The sequence below is a fragment of the Barbus barbus genome (genome assembly GCF_936440315.1).
Source record: "Barbus barbus genome assembly, chromosome: 21".
Lineage (NCBI taxonomy): Eukaryota > Metazoa > Chordata > Actinopteri > Cypriniformes > Cyprinidae > Barbus > Barbus barbus.
This window is the reverse complement of record NC_136749.1, coordinates 10,005,833-10,032,265: the sequence shown is the minus strand read 5'-3', so window position 1 is coordinate 10,032,265 and position 26,433 is coordinate 10,005,833. Positions and strand designations below refer to the sequence as shown.

The window sequence follows — 26,433 nt, the reverse complement described above, 5'->3', positions numbered from 1 at the left end:
AAACAATGTTTTTTTCTATTTTAAAATGTGATTTATTCATGTGTATTTTCCGTCTTCAGTGTCACATGACCCTTCAGAAATCATTCTTATATGTTTATTATGATCACAGCTGAAAACAGTGCAGCTTAATGCTTTTGGGACAAAAACATATTTAATAAATAGAAAGTTTAAAAGAACAGCACTCATTTGTAACAGTCTAAATGTCATTTTTGATCAATTTAATGCGTTCTTGCTGAAAATACTACATTATTATTATTATTTCACTACTACCAGGGACTACTATGCTACTACTGCTAAGCATTGGTACTACACAGTTAAAGATAAACAGTATTTCTGTCCCTCTCTCTCTGCACAAACTTGTTTGTTGAACGCCGCGTCTCTCGCCCAAACATGATTGTGCATCACAGGCAGATAAACAACTAATAAGCGTAAAATGACAAAAAGTACATTCCAGCAGTGAGTAAACCGAAAGTACTGGAACTGCACAGTTGCCGTGGCGACAAACACACAGGATGCTGTAACAGTTCATCCCACCAATCAGACGGAGTAATCTGCGTCACGTGGTTACAATGACAACGCGTGCAAGAACTGGCCAATCAGCGATGACATCCGTGAATCTGAAAGTCACGCTGCTCACCGCTGATCTTGTATTTTCACCTTTAAAGTTGGCTGTCGTTGTATACAATATTCTATCGATAATTGATTGATGAAGGCTTTCTTTCGTAAGTTTTTCAGTTTATAGATTAAAAAGAGCTGACAGTCAGCATGTGTGTGTGGAAATGCCTTCAGTTAATTGCATCATGTACAAGAAAGTCATATTCATTTGTAGCAATTAGACACTAAGGACTGTATTCTGCCCAGAAGAATAAGACACCTGCTACATTTGGTTTGGAGTGACAGCCACAGCCTCCTGATTTACAGTCATCATGTTATCGAGAAGACTTGGCCTGAAGGGCATCAGTCTTCAGCAGCTGCTCTCTAAAGAGCCTCACAGACACCTGCAGTCCTCTCTCGAGACCATCAGACCCATCTCGGTAAAGGATTCATTGCTTTTATATTGCTGTTAAATCACATTCATCTGTAGTCCTATAACTGCCTTCATTATGCCAGTAATCCAAAATTGTCTGGTTGTGTTTTGACATTTATTTTGAAATATATGTATTAATATTTAAAATTTGGAACGTTTAAAATACTTATTGTTTTATTTATATATTTATTTATTTGTTTTTGCATTTTTATATGCTTTTTAGTAACAAGACAAAATTTTTACATTTTAGTTAACAATAACAACACTGCTCTAAACTAGAAGAATATTACTGTTTAGCCTTAATTATTTATTATTATTATTATTTCATTTTTTTTTATTTTAATACTTAAACTTACTTCAGTTAGTATCCAAGGCAATTTTTCTATTTTTCATCAAATTTTTTTTTTTTGTATTTCAGCTTAATTTAAATTACACTCTGAAAAATGCTGGGTTAAATACAACCCAGCGCTGGGTAAAATATGGACAAACCCAGCGATTGGGTTGTTTTCAACCAACAGTTGAGTTAAATGTTTAACCCAACCTTCTGGGCAGTAACCCAACCGCTGGGTCAAAACAACTCAATCACTGGGTTTGTCCATGTTTTACCCAGCACTGGGTTGTATTTAACCCAGCATTTTTTAAGGTGTAACAAAAGTGGTTTTTAATACATTTAGTTTTAGGTAATCACTGCTCTAAATGGAAAGAATAGTATATATTAATAGTATCGAATAGTATACAGTATGTGACCCTGGACCACAAAACCAGTCACAATTTTTAAGAATTGAGATTTATGCATAATCTGAATAAACAAGCTTTCCGTTGATGTATGGTTTGTTAAGATAGGACAATATTTGGCCGAGATTTAACTATTTGAAAATCTGGAATCTGAGGGTGCAAAAAAAAAAATCCAAATATTGAGAAAATTGTCTTTAAAGTTGTCCAAATGAAGTTCTTAGCAATGCCTATTACTAATCAAAAATTAAGTTTTGATACATTTACGGTAGGAAATTTACAAAATATCTTCATCGAACATTATCTTTACTTAATATCCTAATGATTTTTGTCATAAAAGAAAAATCGATAATTTGGAACCATACAGTGTATTTGTTAGCTATTACTCCAAATATATCCATGCTACTTATGACTGGTTTTGTTGTCCAGGGTCACATATATAAGAATAGTATTTAAATGTCACTCTTTGTCCAGACGGTGTCACTGTGGCCGTTCTCGTCTCAGCCACGAGACTTCAGCCAGCCCAACTCCTCATGGAGTCCAGAGATGCACAAGGTTTACGACCACTATACTGCTCTGTGTGACACTGACGGTGAAAATGGTGAGGGAAAAAAGGGGCAGTGGAGGAAGTTGCCCAGCTACAACCGTTCCATTAAATATGCTACTGGTAAGTGATTAATATGTATTTGCATAGTTTCTTCTAGTCACTGTTATCAGTAAAATAACTGGTGTGATAATGCAATTTAGTGTAAAAGCGAATGTCACATTGATTCTGTCCCGTAGGCGGCATACACCTCAGCAAAATGATCCAGGCCAAAGCTCGACTTTTCACGAGAAATGTTAAAGATCAAGGCGCTACATTTGAGTATGTGGTGTTTGGCAATAGGGAGGAGAAGAGATGCGTTTGTGTGTTTCAGGCAGGACATTTACTAGAAGGTGCACCTGGGTAAGGAGCTGCTCCATTCTGTGTATAATATACCTGAAACTGTATCCCACATTTTTATTTATAAAGTATGGGAGAACAGGAGATGATGTAACACCTATTTCCTGTGTGGCAGGCATGTACATGGTGGAGCCATAGCCACCATGATTGACACAGTGACAGGTTCTCTTGCCGGTTTCCTCTCAGGACCAATAATGACTGCCAACCTCAACATAGACTACCGCAGGCGAGATAATGTTTCAGTACTTTACAGTTGCCATTATTTTTCCAGTTGACACTGGCTTAGATCATCTGTGATCTCACCTGATCAACTCTGTTCTCCTGTACAGTCCAATGCCTCTGGGTAGTGTGGTTTTAATCCACAGCGCTCTGGATCGAATAGAGAGGAGGAAAACATATATCACTTGCAAAGTGACCAGCTCTGATGAGTCCAAACTCTATACAGAAGCCACAGGTAGAGAACACAAACACGCAAATGTATTTTATGTATGTTTGTATGTGTGTATAAGTGTGAAAATATGCATGAATGTCAGTCAACTCTTTAAACCACATCATGCCACCTCCTTGTAGACTGACTTCTGACTTGATACAACACAGCTGATATACCAGTTAGACATGCATCATGTGCTACTGCTGTGTCACATTACTCAAAAATGGTCACATTACTCCGTTATTTTACATTATGCTTTTCAGTTCTTTTAACTTAAAATCATACTATTCTGAACATTACTGATTTGCTCTGTGCGCACCACTTTGAAAATGTTCTACAACTACTAGCCAAACTAATATAAAGTTAAAAAATGATTAAAGTCTTGTAAACATTTAATAATAAATTAAAAACTAAGACATTATTAATAATAGCACAATATTACAAACATACAAATAGTGATTTAAGTTTGAACAGTGGGTCTAATCTATTCAGGTAAAACATACTGTGATACAGAATTTTTGTTGTTGTTGTTTGAGTAACATTAAAGGGTTAGTTCAATTAAAAAAATGAAAGTTCTGTCATTAATTACTCCAAACCCCTAAGACCTTCGTTCATCTCCGTACCACAAATTAAGATATTTTGGATGAAATCCGAGAGCTTTCTGATCCTGCATAGACAGCAATGCAACTGAAACGTTCGCAGACCCAGAAACGTAGTAAGGACATCGGTCAAATAGTTCATGGGACATCAGCGGTTTAGCCGTAATTTTATGAAGCTGCGACAATACTATTTGTGTGCACAGGAAACAAAAATAACGACTTGATTCAATAATTCGACATGAGGAATGACATGAGGGTGAATAATTAATGACATTTTCAGTTTTGGTGAACTATCCCTTTAAGGACATTGACAGAAGCAGATATATTAGGCTGATTTAACTTAATGTACAGATTCAATGGAATGATATACATCCAATTGTATCCCAGCTGTTTATCATCACTTAAGATAGGCCTATAGACAACTTTTATTATGTTAATATTCACCAAGACAGGGACTTTGTCATAATTTCTTGTCTATTTGTTTGTTCAAACAAGATAAGATGCGAAAGAGAAGTTCACCCAACAATACAAATTTACTCACACTCATGTTGTTCCAAACATAAGTTTCTTTCTTCTGTTGAACATAAAAGTTGGATGTGGGTAACCAAAGAGTTTTTGGGTCCCAATTGACTTCCATAGTATGGAGAAGAAAAAACAAAATGCTATTGAAGTCGATGGCTACCAGCGACTATTTGGTTACCCACATTCTTCATTATATCTTCTTTTGTATTCAGCAGAAAAAAATACAGGTTTGGAACAACAAGAGGGTGAGTAAATGATGACAAGATTTTCTTTTTTGCGTGAACTATCCCTTTAATTTGGTACTTGTGCCCTGTTTGAGAGATGGCTTTCTGTGCTGGCTTCAGGTATGTATGCATAGAAAAACATCTATTAATCCAGGGTTGCAGAACTCGATTCCTGGAGGACAGCAACCCTGCAAAGTTTAGTTCCAACACTGATCCAACACGCAAACCATGTCGTGTTTAAATAGGCCTGAAGGACTTAATTAGCTGGATCATGTGTGTATGATTCAGAGTTGGAGCTTAATTCTGCAGGGCTGTGACCTTCCAGTAGTTCTGCACCCCTCTATTAGTCAGCGCATGAGTACTAAATTGAGTTCTTTTTCACATCTACTTGCACTTAAATGGTTTAATAATAGCTTATGTTTTTAAACTGGCTGGCAATACTTAAAAACACAAGCAAATGATAAACTTTCACGATGGCGCAGCACTGGCCGATCGGCCCAGTGACAATTACCTCAACAGTCCCAAGAGTCTTTCATGGTGACTCTGGCCATCAGACAGTCCTTTTAGTCGAGTCCTGCATACTTATGTACTATCTTTAATTCTTAATTTTTCCTCACACTCTCTTTTTCCTCATCTTTCTTGCCTTGCAGCTCTATTTGTTTCAATAAGTGTCGGCCATTTATTTGGATCACGAAACTGAAAGCAGTCTGGAATCCACCACTGAGACATGTACAGCATGTGGGTGCATATCTGTACGCACATGAATGAGATTGCAGATGGAGTGTGTGTGCAATGAACGAGATCAAGCTACTGTTTTACCTCAGCTCTCTGAATGAGCTATTCAGAAATGCATGTATTTGAGTGATGCACTCAAAATGAAAATTGATTAAATGATTTTTTTAAATGAAAATGTATTAACTTGGTATATTTATTTAGTTATTAAATATATACTTATATATTTTAGCAGTACTGTATTCCATATTGTGTTAAAGAGAATCTGACTTTTGTTACAAATGGAAAGGTGTGCTTTTAAATGATCTTATTGTTATTTCTAGGGAATAATATTTATAACTGCCTTCATTAATGCCATTAAACTCAGTAAATTGTGTGGTTGTTTTAAAATGTCCTTGTTATTCAGAAAATTTACTAAATTGAATCAGCCCATTCATAACACTGCCATTGTAGGAATTAATGCATTGAAATCATCCTCATCATCTGTTTATATTATCTTTATTATCTTTATTTTTCAGCAGATTATTAATAATACTGTTATTATGAATAAGAATGGTTGAATTTATGCATATTGTTTACATACTTTATTGGCCGGGGGCAGGCTCAGGGCACATATGGGACTATGAAGGCCTCAGGTGTCTGCTCTGAGACTGAGGCATCTTTGGCGGCAGTGAATAGTAACATCTGTAGCAAGCGTGACCGTAACCTCTAGGCCCCAGCTCAGGAACCCTTTGACAGGAACCTTCTTGAATCATTTGAGGTTCCATTCACAGCTGCAAAACGTATGTCTGTGAGTGACAGCACTGGGAATGACTTGGTCTTATGTACTTTGTTTAGGTCCATGATAAGAACCTCTGCGCAGTGACGGAACATCAGAGAATCTCTGACCGGTGCTGGCTGAGAAAGGAAGCTCAAAAGTCATTCTGGTAGTGCTGGCAGCTATGAAAGGCAGAGAAAAAACACTGAGGACCAAGCCGTTTGATAGGGGCAGCCTTGTGCAATGATAAGAATGTCAGGGGAAGTTGTTATAAAAATATCTGAGGTAGCAGTACCAGGAACATCTTGAACACTTGTGACAGGAACCTAATGGACATAGACAGATCTCTGGGACTGAAGCAGCCTGATAAATTGAGCTCTGGAACTGGGATGGCCTCAGGAAGAGACAGGACATTGGGGTCAGAACCATCCATGGCTGTGGCTGCCTTCTGCTATGACATTTGACATAGCTGTAGCAGGACCATCTTTGGAAGCTGTGGGAGAAACCTCAGACACACAGGCTTACCATAATATAATGGTCATGCTGGTCCTGCCAGTCCAGAAAATGTAGAGAGCACAGCCTAAACAAAACTAACAGTTTGTGTAAGAATTATTTAAAATTTATGATATTTATTTAAATGTTAAGAGGTCAGATGATTATATATATTGTCAAAATTATTATAAGTAATATATATATATATATATATAAACACACATTAAGCAGGCAAAAAAGACTAATTCTGCTAAAAATTGCAGCTTAAGTAAAACATGAAATCTTGAAGCCATCTAGCAGATGACTCATAAATGCCTCCAAAGGCCCAAGGTAGTGATCACCCTCAATATTCATCTTTTCCCCATTAGCTGCAGGACTTCAAATATCATTATGACGCCACAATTTACAGAACCAGCACATTCTATGGGGCCTCCGACAGTTACAGTATGAGAAACATGATGTTCCATTGATGCTTGTGCAGCGTTACTGGCCAGTTTTCATGTGGGAAATTCAATTACAACAAGTGGATATGGCAATGTTCTTTTTAGAGTTGTTTTAAACATTCTCTTGTAAGATACTGAGAGTTTTCAATTCATTTTATTTTGTGTTAATTTCCATGTAAGGCTCTCTGGCTGCAGGATTTGCCTGTAAGAATTGCACTGACCTTTAAAGACGCTTATCTGCAGTGTCCCTCTTTCTCCAAAAGATGTCGCTGTTTCCGTTCTCAATTCAGCTGCAGGACTTCAAAATGGCAAGAAAAGGAGTGGGGCAGCCTGTATGTTTTAGCCAGGACATTTACTGGATGGACCATCTAGGTAAACAAGTGCTTCATACACTTAATTATGCTACACTTAAAGTAAAAATCACAATGTGTCAAATCTTTTATGGTCTTAGTGCCTCAAATAATGAATGCCACAGTTTCAAAGCACAGTAAACCCTAACTAGTTTGTGAAGGATGGGGGAGTCCCATGTTGTAGAACAGGAAGTAATGTCAGGTTATTTTCCTGTGTGGTAGTTATTTACATGGGAGGCATAACCACTATGATTGACACAATGACTGCTGATCTTACGGCCCTTATTTGTTCAATGGTTTGAGTGGTTTTAGGGATTGAGCAGCAGGGTTGACAGACACTTGTTAAACTCTGTTCTTTCTGTCCAGTCCAGTGCCTCTGGGTAGAGTGGTTTTCATCTACTGCACTCAGGATCAAATAGACGAGAGAAAGTGATGAGAAAACTTCCATCACTTGTAAAGTGACCAGCACTGGTGAGTCTAAGCTCTACACTGAGGTTGCAGGTAAACATACTGTCATATCTCTGTATATGTTATGTAAGAAAGAAAACAAGCTGATGTCATTGATGCACTAAGTGTGAAAATATGCATTAATACGCAACCAAATCTGACTACATGAAACCACTTTATCCACACACCCACACAGACTCATTGCACACCTGTGGGTTGTTCCCATTACAGATTTCTGCCTAGCACACACTTATCTGTTTGCTCTGTGCTCATCAGTCTGAACATACGATTTTTATTCTAGACACGTTTACACCGTGCACTCCATTAGAGGAAATGCATTGCGGATTTTACCTAGTAAACTGAACTTGTACCTTATCTACCATCTCTATTTTTTCTCACACTCGTTCTGTTCCCCTGTTCCGCTCCTGGTAGTTCTATTTGTGTCAATAAAACTGGGTTATTTATTTGGAGCACGAAGCTGAAAGCAGCCAAAAATCCACCACAGGCCATGTGCACACATCTCTATACACGTGAGTGAGATCACAGGTGTATGTTTGAGGCAGTGTGTGTGTGTGTGTGTGTGTGTGTGCGCGCGCAATGACCAACTGATCTAGCTGATATTTCACCTAATCTCTGTGAATGGAGTGCACATGTAAGCACTGTACAGAATCCTCTCTATCACCACCCATATTACGGAAATTATTATTTTTTTCTTTCAATAAAATTAAAAGCACTGTAAGCAATTTCTGCTAAAATAACATGTAAAATGTTCCTACTACCTGACAGTTATGGCTGTAATAACTGTCCTGTGACTGTCTAGACTGAAAGTAGTAAGTTGAAGCTAACCCACACTTTTTTTTAGCCAATTTAATTGTCATGCTGCAGAAATTTATTTATTAGTTTGTTTTTGAGTTATAGTTTTTGGAGTATTTTAAGTGTTTTCTGTTGTGTTAATAGTATTACAAAATTATATATTTATTTTTCAGTTGTATTATTAGGAATGACTTTTATTTTTGTACGATTTAATTAGATTTCTTAACTCTTAAATGTCTTATTTTTCTGAGAGCTGTCTATATGAGTCAATTAGGCAGTCGTGGCCTAATGGATAGAGAGTTGGACTTGTAACCTGAAGGTCGTGGGTTTGAGTCTCAGGTCCGGCAGGGATTGTAGGTGGGGGAGTGAATAACCAACACTCTGTACCACGACTGAGGTGAGACCCTTGAGCAAGGCACCGGACCCCCAACTGCTCCCCGGGCGCCGCAGCATTGGCTGCCCACTGCTCCGGGTGTGTGTACACTTGTATGGGTTAAATGCAGAGCACAAATTCTGAGTATGGGTCACCATACTTGGCCACACACCACTTCCCTTTCCCTTAATCAATCAATCAACCAATCAGTATTAGCCTCAATATTTTAAATGCATTCACTATGAAAACAAATCTGAACACTGACGTTTCCAAATCAAGCACATTAAACCTGTATTAAGCTGGAATGGCACCAGTAATCTATGCATTTGTCTTTCCTATAGAAAGAAGCAAGATATCCATCATATCCATATTGTGCTTGCATGAAATCCATTTGGTCTGAGTTTCACATTCTGCATATATTCCAGTAAAGAGAACTGACTGACACCGCAGTGTTACGGTAATGAATGACACATTGTCCACATCAGAGGAGTGTACATTCATATGTGGAGACTTTAAACTCAGCATCTCTGTGTAAATACTGTCATGCGGTGCAGTATGACTTCATGTGCCTTGCTGCCACTCACGGGCATGTGAAGCTGGAGCTTTACAAATAAATATATGTATAATTGTTGTCTTATCGCCTTGTTATCCTCATGAATCTGACTTCGATAGATAGAAAGAAACATTTAAACCTGCATCTCTGTGGTGGCCCCTGCAGTCTCCCACAGGCCTCTCGCAAATGATGTATTTAGGACACAGTCTGAGGTGGGTTTCTATCTATGGAGAGGTGTTGAGTGTCTGGTCAAGTAGGCTTTGCGTGATGGCTTCTGTGGGAACACTTCAACATAGCTCAGTGGGGAGATATTTTCCATTTGTGGTGTTAACGTTCAAACCTGGGTCTGACCAAAATGCCATTTCCATCATCACACCGTTGAGATCCATTTTACTGGCAGTTCAAAAACCTTTACATTGATGCCGAGACATGCCGGCTTTTTATACTGTTAATAATTACAAACGTAATAAATAAATATAACAATAAATAACCAACTCCCTGCTGGAGGACCCCTTAAAGTGCGATCATGTTTACTGTTGTTTGGCAAATTTTCGAACATGAAAGAGAATGTTTTTAATAGGAATTCATGTGATTGGGAAATTTTTCATGAAGATGAAAGACTTTCTTACACTCTCAAAAATAAAGGTGCTTAAAACGCAGCGATGCCATAGAAGAACCATTTTTGGTTCCACAAAGAACCATTCAGTCAAAGGTTCTTTAAAGAACCATCTCTTTCTTACCCTTTTATAATCTGAAGAGCCTTCTTTTGTGAAACAGAAGTTAAAGGTCAGATGTTAAAGGTTCTTTATGGAACCTTTTAGACAAAAAAAGGTTCTTCTATGGCATCGTGAAGCACCTTTATGTTTAAGAGTGTATGCAGATTTTACATCAGGGTTGATTTGGACATTTGCTGCATTGACCAACAAAAAGCTGCTTGGTTTGAGCTGCGCTTCATACATCACTATATTATTTATAAGCGACAATGAAGCTTTTTTGTTTGGAGAATTAGGATACATGTTTAGACAAACTTTAGAGCTTTGAAGACCCCCATGATTTGGGACACCTGTCCCTGTGATTTTTACTGAGGGGGATTCCCTATCTCCCTCCACCCCCAGAATGGGATCTCAAGGGTGCCCAATGGAGAGTATACTGTACAAGGGGGGCCAGTGGTGTCAATGACTGGGGGCGCTTGTGGTCATTTGCACTGTTGCACCAAGTGGATGCTGCACACTGGTGGTGGTTGAGGAGAGACCCCCCCACATGATTGTAAAGCGCTTTGGGTGTACAGCAATACACAATAAAGCGCTATATAAATGCATCATTCATTCATTCATTCATTCATTCGATAGCAAACCAGTATGAGTTTCTTTCTTCTGTTGAACACAATAGAACACATTTTGAAGAATGTTGGCAACCAGTCAGACTATATTGACTTCCAAAATATGGGAAAAAGTACTATGGAAGTCAATGGCTACCATTAACTTGCAGATTTTGAACAACTTTAGGGTGAGTAAATGATAGAAATTTCATCCCTTTAATAAATGACTACCAGTAGTGCGGGGTGTACTGTAGGATATATGCCCTATGCCCCATAAAATAGGTTTAGGGAAAGTGGATAAGGATTAGGGTGTACATGAATGTCATCAATATTTATTCGCTGCGGAATGCATTATAGTGTGTGTGGACACACTGACATAGTCGCCTCCTGTCATCCAGTGACAGTTCAGTGCTGAATTGACATTACATAACAACACGCTGAAGGATTATTGGCCTTGTGCCTTAAACCAGTGAAACTCCTCTCTTTATAAAAGAAAAAATAAATATTAGACATCTGAGAGATCAATGATAGAGTTACATTAAAATGTTTAAACTTTATTATTTAATTCAGATACTAGTTTGGTATAGCCACTGTTATCAGAACATATAGGCTATATATTGTCTTTTAGCGTAGTGTCGTCATATTATTATACATTTAAATAATGCACATAACATTAAAGTGGACTGAACAGAAAGGCTCATACATGCTCTTCAGTCTCCCGTTAAAAGCATTGCTCTCTCGTCTATTACATAATGATTGATGACATAACACCGTGCTGGCTCGGGACAGCGCGAGAGCTGCGTGGTCGATTTATCCAACAAGTGTCTGTCCGTTTCTCTCTTTCTCCAACTCTCTCCGGGACCGCTCAACGATTTTTATTTCCCTTTGAAATGTCAATAACGCACGGTGGTTATATTCAAACGACAGCGGAGCTGAGGGACGTGTTGACATAAACCTTGTTGGTTTATTGACCAGACGCGCCAACTTGTTGGGAGTAATTGAAAATGGCGATGTGCCTTTTAAAACGTTTGCGGCGTCCCGGTCGTTAAAGTGTCAGCAGTTGTCATTTTTCCTTTAGTTTCTTTGTTTTGGGTTGAACTTTTGTTTAATTAATTTAGTTTAGTTACCAGTAACCACAAACGATTCGGTAAAGAGGAGTGTTGGCGGAGAGAGTTTTGACAGGAAAGTAATGGAAAATGATGCGCCTGTATCACCGGACCCGAGCCATGACAGCACTCAGAGTAAAAGAGGTAAGCGTGTCCTTCATTAACCCATTACACACCTAAATGCTGCATTAGTGGGAAATGGTCTCAGATTGAGAGGTGAGAGAGCGTTTCACACACTTGTGAAACGTGGAACAAACTCGCACACACATTCAGTCATAGATATGAGACCAGTGGCACTCTAAAAATACACCCCTTATGTGACAGAAGTGCCTGTCTGTGCTAGCAGTCCAGTCCTACACTAACCCACAGCTCTTGTGCCACGCGAGGCAGCGAAACCACAACTCTGTCGCTTCTCCCTCTGATCCAGCGTGCAAACACAAGAGTGTGCTGTGCTGTCTTATCTATTCTTATTGAACGTGCAGTGTCACGTCTTCAAGTATGGGAGTTAAACTTTGAAAATTTGAAAAATTCTATGTACATTCTTAAAAATAAAGAGGTTCTTTATTGGCACCAATGATTCCATTAAGAACTTTTAACATTGATGGAATCGTTCCAAAATGTTCTTTATAGTGTAAAAATGTTCTTTCCTTGTTATTTAAATGCTATATATATATATATATATATATATATATATATATATATATATATATATATATATGTATATATATATATGTTTGTAATTAGCTATATTTAAGTTAGGCTATATTAACGTAATTTCCATATGGACATTATTAATAGTGTGCCTGATTGTTTCTCAGAGAGAGGGAAGGAACAAATAGTCAGGGAAATAAAATAAAAAAAAAGGAATGGAAAGCGATACCCAGTGACCAAGTAGCACAGAGATAAGACTATACTTTAGTTACTGAAATGAAATTCCCTCAAGGTTGTCTTATTAGGATCTTGCAACCCAATATGTCTCTTTAGGGCCTTATTCAACTGAAAGAGTATATTGCTTTAATTGGAAACTGGTGTATTGGGTTATCTAAAGTCGAACTTTTGGCTATTTCACTCTTACAACATTCTTTCGCTGAGATCAGTTTGTTCTGTGACCTTATTCCGTGTAAACTGGAAGTTCACGCAGATGTGTAGCTTGTTAACCATTAACCCCTTTCATGCAATACGTGTTCAGGCAAAACTTTACATGGAACGTGGATTATTTAATTCAATTTAAATGATTTAAATTAATGTAAAACAATCAATTCAGTTGTTTTAAAAATTATTATTTAGTTTAAATTATATGAAAGGTTGATACACTTTAATATACTGTATTAAATTATGCAAGAGTTTGCTCAGTGTTGTATTTCATTTAACAGTATTTGTAATATTTTTTAACTTTTTAGACAATGCTTACACAAACAGTACTTATAGGAATTGTTGTGCATTGTAACAAACAGAAACGCATATAATCCATATCTTAAGGAAGTATAAACCCTGTGTCATAACCTCGTGCCCTCTTGTTATGCACCTCTGTTCTTGTCTTATCAGCCTCACTCTCTCTTCATACAGCCCTCTATCTAAACACATTTATCCCACGTTCTCACACTACCCTTATCTGACGCTCCTTTTGCTCTTCTCACTCTATCCTCTAAACACACTTTTCCTCTGTTTTGAACTCCTCCACATTCACTTTCTGTTCTGTTCTGTCTGCTTCTGTTCTTTGATGAGCTCCCACTTGCACCTGTGTACTTGCACCTCATATCTCTCGTGTATATAAGCTTAACTTTCCCATTCTGAGTCAACATCTCATCCCTGTGTTCACCTGTGCACACGCTAGTGCTTATTTATACAGTCACAGACCTTAACACTTTTAAAATCAAAATTTCTTTCAAGCCTCTTATCAAAAACATGTTTTGTTCTTAAATTGGTTAAATTGCTCTTTGGAGATTTATTGCAGCTTCATCAGAGAATAGGTTAAGACCTCCTGGGTTCTTTAAAGGAATGTTCTGGGTTCAGTACAAGTCTATGGATTAAGACAGTAGTTTCTATTCTTTCTTCAGTGAAGGAAACCCATATAAATGGGACAAGACTTTGGAATTAATAAACATTGTTTCAAAATTATAGTTACACTATGTGTTAACATGAGACTATTGTGACAGAATCGTTGTTGCTTTACTTAAGTTATATCCAGTTTTTAACTCCAGCAATTTAAAGCTGGTAAACACGACTAGCATTTCCCACAATGTGCTCTAAAATATCCAGCCAAAGGATTTATATCTGCAATTCATAACCTAGGGTTTATTCATCTAGAACAGAAGCCTCACGGCTAAATTCTAGACAATTTTACCCCCAAATAACATTTTTGTTTGAAAATAATTGTTGAATTTAATATCTTTGGTAATTAACTGCATATCAATGGCATTCCTTTAAAGGTCTCATTAATTTTTCTCCTGTTAATGGATGATATGTAGAGTCAATATGGTGGTCTGAAGGTAAAGTAGCATCAATAACAATCCCCTAAATAAGGGATAGTTCTCATGAAAAGGAACATTCTGTCATCATTTACTCACCATAATGTCATTCCAAACCTGTATGACTTTTTTGTTTTTGTGGAACATCAAAGAAGATATTTTGAGAAATGTCTCAGTGGGGTTTTTTGTCCATATAGTAGAAGTTAACGGGAACCAAAACTGTATAGTTACCAGCATTCTTCAAAATATCGTCTTTTATGTTCCACAGAAGATGTAAAGTCACACATTTAGAATGTCCTCACATGAGGGTGAGTAAATGATAACAGAATTTAGATTTTTGTGTGAATTATCCCTTTAAGCAATTTTCTGTTCCATAGACGATATTATCATTAACTGAGCCCAACTAAGCTTAAATAAAGCTTAACCTGTGTTGTACTCTAAACATTCATTAGCACCCGACAATACATGATTTTCTGAAAAACTAAAGAGTAAATAGTTCTTTATGGAGCTTATAAATATTCTACAGCATCAGGTTCTAAAATTCTTGGTTCTATTCAAAACCTTTCTGTATAAAACCAAACTGTACATCACCTAATGTATATTGCATCTCTTTGCCTTCACTATTTTCGAATCTATCCTCTTTACACAGTAGAGAGAGTCATCAAATAATCACTCTGTTGGTCCCCGGACATTTTCTTAATGTTTTAATAACTGTGAGTCTGATGAGAAAGCAAAGCACTCTGCTTTCATGAGCAGAATTAGGCTGTGTGTAAACATTATTACTGAGGGTTTAACCTCCTGGAGGTCTTTAGTTTTTTATATCACATCCACAATTTTCCGCTCCTGAATGCAGAAAACTCTTCTGATGTTTACCGTGTTATTACTTCTTACTATTTATTTAGCTTTTTCTCTCTGATTCTCTCATTCTCTCTAACTTACCCTCAGATCACCTTGCCAGAAATACTGTAAATACTTCTGTGTGTGGTAAGAATGGACATAATCTGGATTAAAGGAAAGATTAGTGTTTAGTGAGTGTCTTTGGATTCCTGATCTATTTCCAGAAGCCGATTGGCTAATTTGAGATCCAAAAGCTTATACCTCCACTACCCCACTACACAGATTACCTGCTTCCACACACACAAACCTCTCTCACACACATTGCAACACTCTTTCACAGGTTCTTCCCAAGATGATTTGTGAATATGGTGATTACGAAGGCAGAGTGTGACATTTGACAAAACACGGGGAGATTTTATGCAGGTGGGAGTGAAATAGAGCTTTAAAGACTGAACAGAGGAAGAGATGGGTGCATGACAAAAGGAAACCACAGAGTAATGAAACACTCAACGACAATATGGCATGTTACCTTTTAGCGGTTTATGAATCTACATAGATGAGGCAAATCTTGAGACTCATGATAATGTCAATGATTGTCAAATGAAAACTGAAATAACTTTGATGCTCTGTGTTGTATCTTTACAGTTATTCATGTAGATTCATTTTCATTCACAGCTAGTTGAGTTCAAAGCACTTTTTAGAAGTTAGTCTCTCAGGATGGGTCAGTTTTTCATTTTTGTAGGATGTTGTTGACTTGTTGATTTCCCTTGTATAGCCGCAGGGATCCTCAGAGACTGAAACAGAGGGCAACTGCCACCACATAGTTCATGTTTCCAGCAGATTAACACCCTGCAGCTCTTGACTGGTTACCCACTGAAGCTAAGCAGGGTTAAGCCTGGTTAGTACCTGGATAGTTGATCTCTTGTTTCACTGCCCAGGGAGTTGGCAAGAGTTGTCAAGAATCCAGTGCGCTAAAACATTGCTCCTTATAGAACTTCCCAGAATGCACTAGAGAACACCTGCTTCTCACTCTTGTCTTTTTCAGTCTGTTAAATCATAAGACTTAGGACGACCTCATATTTCAGCATTGCATGATCAGCTGCGGTGATAAACAGCGATGATCAAGGTCCTTGCTAGTGCCTTAATTTGGTTCACAGTATACTATGTATTCATGCCATAGGAAGCTTGGACACATCATAGATACAGGTTGCAGAGAAAGAGACTTTAGAGAAGTCAGCAGGGGCCCTGCGGTCTGCGTGGGTACTAATGGTAATGGGGACACTCTGTCTTTTCTAGGGCATTATGGGTGCCATTGCATCATCCAGGTGGTTGAGGAGATTCCCACAACCTGTGCTTCATGTGAAAGTTGAAGAAAACATCTGTACAAGTGCATGGACATATACACGTTTTGTCACCAAGAGTGATTGACCATTTGCTGTATTTCTTTGTTTCCAGCCATTTATTCTCTGGGCAAGTCTTCAGAGGTGCATCTGTTGACACTGGAATTTCTTTAGTAATTCTAAAGTTTGATGGGAATCTGTTGCCAGGGCTTGTGTTGTAGAAAGTACCAAGTTGGTACTGAAACTAAAAAAATGTAACAGTAGGTGCTGATACAGTAGGTGCTGCTTTCAAACACTTGCATTGAGCACTGTAGCCAATCACAGGCGTTTATGTCAAGAGCATGAATACAATGGCCAATCAGATGTGTTTAAGTTAGTAAGAATCCACTTCATACCTATCAAAGCGGATGTTTTGTTCAGCGTGAGTTCATCGACTAAGTACTGCATGCTCGCAAATCATTTATTACCAACAAAGAGTGTGACACACTGATCATCATAGCAATGAACGGGACAGAAATTCTGACATGTCAAAATAGATCTGTGCATTAAAACTTGGGAGTATAAATACAGATTTTATTGGTTTAATGTGTTAAACCAAGTTTTGTTTCAACAAGTGTTGTTGGTTTAATGTGTTATTTACTTAAAAAAAAATTTTTTATTTTCAATTAGAGTTTAAATAGTTTTTGCTATGGTACCAAAACTGATGCAGTGAACCGTGAATTTTTACTGGTATTGGACAACTGAAATTTTGGGGGGTTTGAGATGCTCTAGTGTTGCATTTGCTGTATGTTCATGCACAGTTCTCTCCTACTCCTCCTTTATGAGTCTTATTGTGTGGCATTATTGCTTTCACAAGACATTTAGCTCTGGGAATATTCACAGTTGCACCTTTGTGATGCTCTAAAACTTCAGCGTCTCCATAGTTCCTGGTGAAATCACATGAAAAACTTTAACTCCAAAGAGATGGAATGCAATTACAAAATCATGTGACTTGGAGAGGAAAATAAAAATAAAATACTGTTAATAAGTGGACATATATATCTCAGTTCATTTCAATATGGATAATTTTTGTAGCCCTGTTAAATGTGTAGGTTAGCAAATGACTTCTTATAGATATTGTAGCTGTCACCTGACAAGTGTTGTTCAGTGCAAGCCAGATGATGATAAGTTTATGTCAGGCACTGATAACAGAGGTCCACATGTCAGTTTGCTCTATCTGTGTGTTTTTCACACAGTGAAAAGTGTCTAGACTATTACTTTGTTGTTTTAATGACTTAATTTGTAGATATGTGTTTGTATGTACATTTTAAAATGCTATTTTAGTGATCTTGCTAAACATAGTGATAGTGAGTTCTGAATAAGTGTGATTGTTTGTTCTCAAAGCACATGAACTCAAGCACACAAATCTCTCTTTCTTTGTCTCTGGTCCTGTAATAGCTGCTGGTCAAGTATCAGTGGTAGTTGGCCAGAATTGATCGATAAGTAGTGTAATCAGGGCTTGGCTGGGTTATCCAACTGCATTTAGATCCGTTACCATGGTGCCTTATATCACCCCGATCATTCAGCTACCACAGAGAATCCTTTTATCTGCCCTCAAATGATGAATGTCGTTGCTCTTTTACGCCTGTAAACATAAACACACTCAAAAGTTCATGCATTTTTGTTGTAGAATTTGAGAAAATCCACAGAATTGAGCATCCTATTGACCAAAAAAATCATACCGAAAGCAGCATTGGTCATTTTTTTTGCTATTAGGCAAATCGTGAGACGGAGTTGTGAAATACCTGCTTTGAGAGTCTTTGTTTCCGAGTACGTCTGCAAGTCGCCACGCACCTATTTGTGTGTGTTCCGCTACATAAGCAAAAGTGACTTTTTCAAAAAGCCACAAAGCCCTTCAAAGAAGGAGAGAAACAGTCGGAGTGAGAGACTGACAGAGAAAGTAAGAGAGAGAGAGGCCAAGTCTTCTTCCCAGTGATGGTTATCGTACCTGCCCTGTGTCTTCAGACAGACATACTGCTAAAAATACCCATCGGAAACGGCCAACACAGCATCAAATCTGAACTTTCTCAAAGTGCGGTCAAACGTCAGACAACGGAGATTGCTGTTTGTGCTAGTGTGTGGGCTGGGATGGGGTTAAAGGGGGCTTTTCATGTGAATGATGATGTGTGTTTGTGCTTTCATGCCAATAAAAGCATGCATGTGATGTGTTTGTGTACTTGCGTTAGTGTATGTACACGCATACATTTTGCAGTTTTAGTTTAGTATGTGTAGGTGTGTGAATAACACTGACACTTTCCATGAATAGGGTCCTAACTAAGCCCTAGTACTCTTAATGTTGGGTTTTCTTAAACGTGTGCTTAAAATTTGAATTATTAAAGAGACAGTTTCTTTCTTTTGCTGAACACAAAATAAGATATTATGAAGAATGTGGGTAACCAAACAGTTTCTGGTCCCTAATGAAATTCCATCGTAATTATTATAATTTTGTTTCATATGGGGACCATCAACAGTTCAAAAATATTTTTTTATGTTCTATGGAAGAAAGAAACCTCAGACAGGTTTGGAACAACTTGAGGGAGAGTAAATGATGACAGAATTTTTTTTATTATTATTTGTTTTTGTGTGTGGACTGTCCTTTAACTTCAATGGGTTAAACTAAAAATTCAATTAAAACATGACCTCTTTTTTTTTTTTGCAATTCTGATAACAAATTTGAGACATGTCTAAAACCTGATTTGTGTAATTTGTTATTTTTAGCAATGAACATTAATTAAACACCCAATTTAAATCTAAATTTACATCTTATAAAATAAAATAAATAAAAATCAGAATGAGTAACAGGTTGCTAATTTTCTATAAATTAAGCTGTCACTCAGTAAGGTCTAGTTTGGGACCAAAGTTTGGTTTGCAGTTATTGATAAACTTGTAAAAGAAAAAATATTTCCTTGATAATTATGGATTAACAGGGTTAAAAGCTTAACAAATACAACAAGGAGGCCACAGCTCAGTAATACATTTTCGGCAATTAAAATGAAATTGTATTAATGTAAATAATTACATTTACTTCCAAAACATTTTTTACATTGTGGTGTGATTACATTTTTTCAATATAGAGTCTGATATAGTGACAGGCCTAAATCAATATTTCAAGACAGAGAGACATTTGATGTGTTTACAACTAGTTAAATTTCACGCTACATCACGATTATGTTGAATTTAACATATTTAGAACATATATTGTTACACGAAACATACGTCTAACTAACTATTGTTTTTTTGCCCTTCTTTAGGAAATCCAGTGCACAAGAAATCCCATTTAAGTAAGTACAACTGAGAATCTCAACCATTCAGTTATGCACTTTCTGTTCACTCTTGTGTAGCTGTGCAAGTATGTTGTATATTCAAGCACAATAGCAGTTTCCTAGTGTGTGCGTGTTTTGAAAGGTGGCTTTAACCCCCTTTGCATGTTGTTTTTTGCATATCAGAGAACCCCTCCATTGTGGTTATAAGGAGGGGGGCCTGTATCAGTGTAGCAAAGCGGTGCATTATTACACCTGTATAACAACACACACACACAAACACAATGCACCTGTATCCACATATATTTTTACTTCAGCCACAAAAGCGTAGACACGCACGCACAGGTGTGCACAGCTATGGGTGTGTGCATCTGAATGAAGATAAGATCTGAGAGTATTTTGGTGAAAAGATGCTGTTTAAAACTATTCCTGTCTTTTTTTTATTACAAACGTGCATTGTGTAAGTCTTCTGCTCTTTCTTTCCTTCCTTATCTCCTTTAATTTTTTGTTTTTGCATTTAAATTTGAACTTCCTGGCAATGTCCACTTGGTCTTTTTAGATCCTTCTATAAATTGCTTCTCAGTCAAATTCACTTTATAAAAAAGCTAGAAAAATAGTTAGTTTCATATCATATTATATACTGGCTTAATTTGAATGTGACTGTAGGTGGATTAGAAAACACGCAGAGCGTGGTTGGTCCATGATTCATAATGACAAGCAATAACAACTCTCTGCCGTATGCTGCGGCAACAATATCACATGACTATCTAAACCAGCTTGTTTACACCAATATCCTCTGCCACCTATCAGACCAGCCTCACATCCTTTCTGAACGGTTCCTAATAGCTAACAAGTCAATACTTCACAATTTAAATGCTGCTGTCTCCTTTAATCATGTAGAGAAAAGGTACAAAAGCTGTCACTGGGGCAGTATCCTTTCAAAACACACTAATATGTGACTTTTAGGTACTAATATGTACCTTCAACATACTAATATGCACCCTTTACACGTAAAAAAAGGTAACACTTTATTTGAAGGTGTCCATGTTACACGTTACATGTACTTAATATTATAATAACAATAAATTATGCATAATTACATGCAAGTAACCCTAAGCCAAACCCTAATACTAACCCTAACTATATAGTAAGTACATGTAGTTAATTAATATTACTCAGTACTTAAATGTATAATTACACTGTAACAAGGACACATTGAAATAAAAAAAGAGTTTGATTTCAGGATGCAATGAAGACAAATATACAGAGGTGAGCTGCTCACTGCTGAAATGGAAAGAGAAAGAGAAAGTAGAGTCCACCTATAGACGGACAGAGAAACAGCACATAAAGTTATTTAGAAGAGACATCATGTGTGTGCGACAGAGAGAGGTGTACCTTACAGTTTGAAAGGGACAGACCCTCTCCCTCTGTGTCACTCGCGGATAGAAACACACACAAATGCTCTTTCTCTCTCTGTCACCTACCGACAGAAAACCACCTAATCTCTCTGTCATCTCCCAACCTGCGACAGCATCATCTGTTCAGAAGTTTGATTAACTGTGAGACAGAGCTGCCAAGCATATTGAGTGATTTTGACGTATAGCTTCACCAGAGAAAGACAGTTCACACATGCTGTGAAGATGATGCGAGGTAGGCATTTATCTTTTGTGTTTGGCCTAATAAGTATGTATTTTTTACTGATGTTTGTGTGGGTGTGTGACAAATGCTTGTTTACATCACATTAGATGCATCCTTGTGTCTTTGAAAATAATGGGTTTCATTTTGGTCAGAGCAACTTTTAAGTTGCGAAACACTTTTGTGTCCATTTTGCTCTTCCGTTTCGCTCATCAGACTCGAGTTTAGGACATAGTGATTATATAGTCATTGCTTTCAGGCTCTCCGTTTGACCAGTTTCGCTGTGTTGTTTCGTAGTTGTATACGACTCATTCCGCCATATTAACACGTCCGAGACTTCAGAGATGGATGATGCACATCATGGAGATCTTGAAGGATGGGGTGGGATGATATATGCAGGATTTTGTAGGAATACAGAAAGCAGTGTAGATCTGATGTGCTTTAATTTTGAAATCAAGACTTGAAATCAATATTTTTTAAGAGAATGTAAGTGCCTTTTATAATTTAAAAAGTGCATAAAATATTCAGATTGACTTGATAAGATGCTTGTGCTGGAAAGTTTCATTTAGTTTAATTCGTATAAATTTGCCGTGCAGCTACTTTCATTCTAATTCTATTTTTCATACTTGGTTTGTGTTTGTTTTTACCTTAAGTCATTTATTAATGGCTTTAACAGTAGACTCGTGTGTGTGTGCGTGCGTGTGTGCGTGTGTGTGTGTGTGTGTGAAGTAGTCCAGCGTGGGTGTGTGACTCTTTCTATTCTCACCGAGTTTAGAAATAGGGATTTTCACACATTCAACATCAAATATGCCATTTCCATTTCCACAATTCGCCTTTGAGCCTAAGGCACAACATTAGTTTAGTCTAAAATCTGGTTTGACATGAAAAACTGAATAATCACATCGGAAATTGATGTAGAAAGTATACTTTTTAAACAGATTTATCTAGATTGATACTTGGTGCTTTCTTTGAATCTGAACAAAGTCTTATAAACAGGACTTTTCTATGCAACGTTTAAACATTATGTTTATAACTCTTGCCGTCCACTCAGTTAAGCGAATATATTCTAAATTGATTACGAATTTATCAGTTCTTTTGTACAGTGCTTTTCAACAAAAATAAGGCAGATAATTTGTTAGATTTCTTTAGAGATATACACATAGATCTATAAACTCACAATAAATGAACAATAGAGACAGTGACAGGTAATGTAGATAAGTAATCAGTTCAGTCACTAACCTGGGAAGCCACAATATTGTTTAATGGTCAGATACATTGATTATTAGTTTATCTTGTGCTTTGTGGCTATTATGATTAGTACCACAACTATAGATATGATTACGTGGCTACAGATAAAGGGTTTAACGTGTAGATTATCTCATTAATAATACAAACGCTGCAAGATAAGGTCTTTCAGAAACTCTGAATTGAACTTCCTCAATTTTGAGGCTTTGTGTTAGCCCTGAACACAAAGTAACTGCTAAAAGGATAAAGATGATTTTTAAGTCTCCCTCTATTTTTGTTTACTTTGTCCTGAAACCCACTCAGACAAAACTGAGGACCCTGAAAGTATCAGTTGACGTTCGTTTGTGAGGCTTGTGGTTGTGGACATCGTTCAGAAATGACTCTCAAATAGGCATTTTTGTACAGTCCCCTAAAACTGAATTTTCCGTAGCAGCCCACATCACGCATGTGGTTAAATATCTACTCATCAAAATTGCTACAATTCAAGCAGGACTTGCTGAACTCAGCTGTGCTGTATCTTATCACGTTGCATTATCTGATGCTGGTTTGCACGGAAGCTCTCGCTGTAGTCCAACACCCTGCTGAAAGCTTAAGTGATTAAAAAAAAACACTTAAGGCACCGTAAAGAATTCCAGATTCCAACCACTACTGAGACTGTTTACCTCTTACATTGATTTTCATAGAAAAATTACATTTTCTATTGTGTTTGCACTCGTGTAAATTAATTTATTTCTCATCATCCTAAAAAATGCTTAAATGCTGGATAGATGGAAATTATGTATCCATAATTTCTTAGCAAGAAATGCACATTTTTCAATTTTAATAACAAAACATCTCAGGATGCACCTCATGAAGTTGGCTGAGCAGCAAATGAACGGCAAAGTTGAAGAAAGTTAAATAAAAGATATTTAATATTTCAATCAGTGCATAATTCCCATACCTCCACATGTTACTTTATATTTGAGTAACTTTAGTAGTTTTTTTTAAAACATGGAAAATGTCCAGACTGCTAACGTTATTTTGCTATAGTTATAATACAATAAAATGTTTAAGACTTTAGTGGTGGGGACACTTATAGTGATTATCGTCAATTTGATTTAGCAGATACTATTTAAACTAAACTGAGCTAGACAATGACATCACTCAACTCAATAATGAAATGCCTTTAACTGAAAATTGAGTGTTTAATCTTATTTTTATACATTACTGACACTCTATCCTCCAATTTGATACTGTTAAGTGCTTTGACTCAATCTGTATTGTTAAAAGCACTATATAAATAAAGGTGACTTGACTAGTGGTACATTTTTTTATTTATTTGTATTACTTTATTTATATTTTATTAAAAGCTAATGTTTAAGCATTTCTTTAAAGAATAAGGTTTGATGATACGTTAATTAAAATGTTATTAAAATTAGCCTTATTTAAGAACAGAGGCCGTTTGAACTTTATGTGGACATTTATTATGGTTCTAAAGCATAAAAGGCCTAAAAGGTCCTGTTTTTTATTCCGTAAAAAGAAAGACGGAAAGAAGCACTGCTTTAGTCAGTCAGACTGAGGCAGAGAGGAAGGTACGAGCAGAGAGACCTTCCGGGATAGCTGTTTTGATCTTCATCCGATGAACGCAATTTAAATTGGTGGATTTTATTGAATACACTTTTTGGTTTTATACGCACATTTAGAAAACATGCAGAGTGAGGCATTTTGCAGCGTTGCACTAGATTCTAACTGCACACACACATACTTTCTGAATTTACTGCCAATGAACGCTTCACCAGCTGCAAGACTGCGCTGTTCTGCGCTGTGGTCACCCGTTCAGTCCCTGTGTGTGAGTCTGTGTGTATGTCGGCACACACGTGTGTGTATGTGCACAGGTGTGCGTGCAGAGCTTTTGTTTGAATGCTGTTTTTCCATCACCTACATTTTGGCTTGTTTTTCTCCATTGTTACCAAAGTAAAACAGTGCCATCAAAAAGAACAAAAGTTTAAGAACTGACTTTTTGAATTATATATATATATATTTAATTTTTTTTAAATAATAATAAAAAAAATCTGATCTAATCTGTTTTCATATAGACCAAACACTTCTGAAACTGAATGTTACGAAAGGAAAGTTGAAACTCGTAAATGTGCTCAGCACACTGATATGTGTATAAATTTACCGCTTTTTTTGTGTGGGGGTTTCAATCCTTCTTTCACTATTGTTCTTAAATGTCTTTAAATCTTCAAAGACTCTGAAATCATGACTTATATGTCATGTCTTGAAAATCAAAGAGGTATTCTTTCCCCCTGAATTCACAAAGCTTTTCCATTCAGACTGATTTAAAAAAAAAAAATTATGTGCCTTCAAGATCATATTTAGTATTTATTTAGACAATGAAAATAATATTTATATGTGTTGGTGTGTGTTTGTGTGTGTGTGTGTGTGTGTGTGTCTTAAACCGCATGCTAAGCACAATTGTCTTATCAAACTGAGCTTATTTCATCTTATCTTCTGGCACTTTCCTGTGACAAAAGATGTTTTTGTGGCTGTGCTGCTTTGTGAATTATTTTTATAGATGTAATCCTTTAATTGCTGAAACATAAATATTTATTTCAGAAATAGCTTACGTTAATTATACATTAATACACATTCAAATTTTTGTTCTTTTTTCATTTTTAAATGGTTTCACAACCAGTATAATTACAAAACATAACGATTAATAATTTATTAAAGCGTGTCATTTTTTATTTTAAAAATTGAGCTGTTATAGTGAAACTATATAAAACTAAACTCATCCAAATAAAAACACTTCAGTCAATATATTAATTATTATTTTTTGTTGTTCTAGCACTCTATTAGCAAGTCTTGGCATTAGATATATTATTCAATTAGATGTGCATTAAACAAATGTGCTGTGCCAAATAAGGATCTTTCAGAATTCCTCAGTTTGTCTCATGAGTTGTGTTTCTTTGAAAGCTATAAGCTCTTGATGTTTCCACGTTCTCTCTTTTTCTCTCTTTCATTCTTTCTCTTGGTGATTTTTTTTTTTTTGTCCTGTCACAGCACTCTTGCATTCAACTCGAGGATTTCCGTTAGTGGAACCTTGAGGTTTTCAGTAGTTTACAGTGCAGAATGCTGTTTCAAAAGAAGAACAAACAGAACCGCTAGATACATATATGCTACGGGGACTTAAATCCACAGACATGAAACATTTCATTAGACCGTTGTTGTCCTGAGAACAGCTATTGCATTTAGATAATACGGTAAAATAACATGCACTGTCACTGTCATCATAAATCCAACCTTCATACCTTGTTAAATCATATGTCTTAATATTATACATTATAAACAGAACTTTTATTTCCTATCTACTCTACATTTTTTGCTGTAATTTTGTGTGTGAAGAGTGAAGTATATATATATATATATATATATATATATATATATAATTTTTTTTTTTTTTATTGAGTATCTCACAGAGATTCCAAAACTTGCACGTTAAAATGGAGAAAAAAAATCTTTTTTTTAAATTTATAACTTTTTTTAAACAAAAAATTGTCAGCAAAACGTAAACGTAAGAAATGATATGTTTGTGTATGTGATTTGATTTTAAATTGAAGAGAGTCTAAAACAAATTGAGTATTCTATATATTTTTACACATTATAAAAAGTAAAGAACAAGAAAAAAGAAAATCCTAAAAAGTAGGAGGACCTGCACCATTTGCAGTGGCATTTTCAGACCTAAATACTGAAGTTGCGGTATAGA

At 36.6% G+C, this 26,433-nt stretch overlaps 2 protein-coding genes across 6 annotated transcripts in view; both read left to right on the top strand.

Moving 5' to 3' along the window:
- The first annotated feature begins 598 nt into the window (after nt 1-598).
- Nucleotides 599-5,595, top strand: LOC306886922 (acyl-coenzyme A thioesterase THEM4-like). 2 transcript variants are annotated; one of them, XM_079444297.1, is made up of 7 exons: nt 599-722; nt 865-1,034; nt 2,234-2,426; nt 2,543-2,705; nt 2,818-2,928; nt 3,032-3,156; nt 4,469-5,595. In XM_079444297.1, the coding sequence occupies exons 2-7, from the start codon at nt 927-929 to the stop codon at nt 4,504-4,506; spliced, it is 738 nt and encodes a 245-aa protein (XP_079300423.1). In that variant the 5' UTR covers nt 599-722; nt 865-926; the 3' UTR covers nt 4,507-5,595. The 2 variants fall into 2 exon arrangements, with proteins under 2 accessions (XP_079300423.1, XP_079300422.1); XM_079444296.1 differs by having other exon boundaries at nt 602-722; nt 5,128-5,595.
- Nucleotides 5,596-11,506: 5,911 nt separating this feature from the next.
- LOC306886913 (nuclear receptor ROR-alpha A-like) overlaps nt 11,507-26,433 on the top strand; it is a 30,795-nt gene continuing 15,868 nt past the window's right edge. Inside the window, exons 1-3 of one of the 4 annotated variants that reach the window (XM_079444282.1) lie at nt 11,538-12,005; nt 19,797-19,826; nt 21,296-21,455. In XM_079444282.1, the coding sequence (XP_079300408.1) occupies nt 21,446-21,455 (10 nt within the window). In that variant the 5' untranslated portion in view covers nt 11,538-12,005; nt 19,797-19,826; nt 21,296-21,445. Of the gene's footprint in view, nt 12,006-19,796; nt 19,827-21,186; nt 21,456-26,433 lie in introns of those variants that run through there. The other 3 variants (XM_079444280.1, XM_079444279.1, XM_079444281.1) reach the window with 3 other exon arrangements.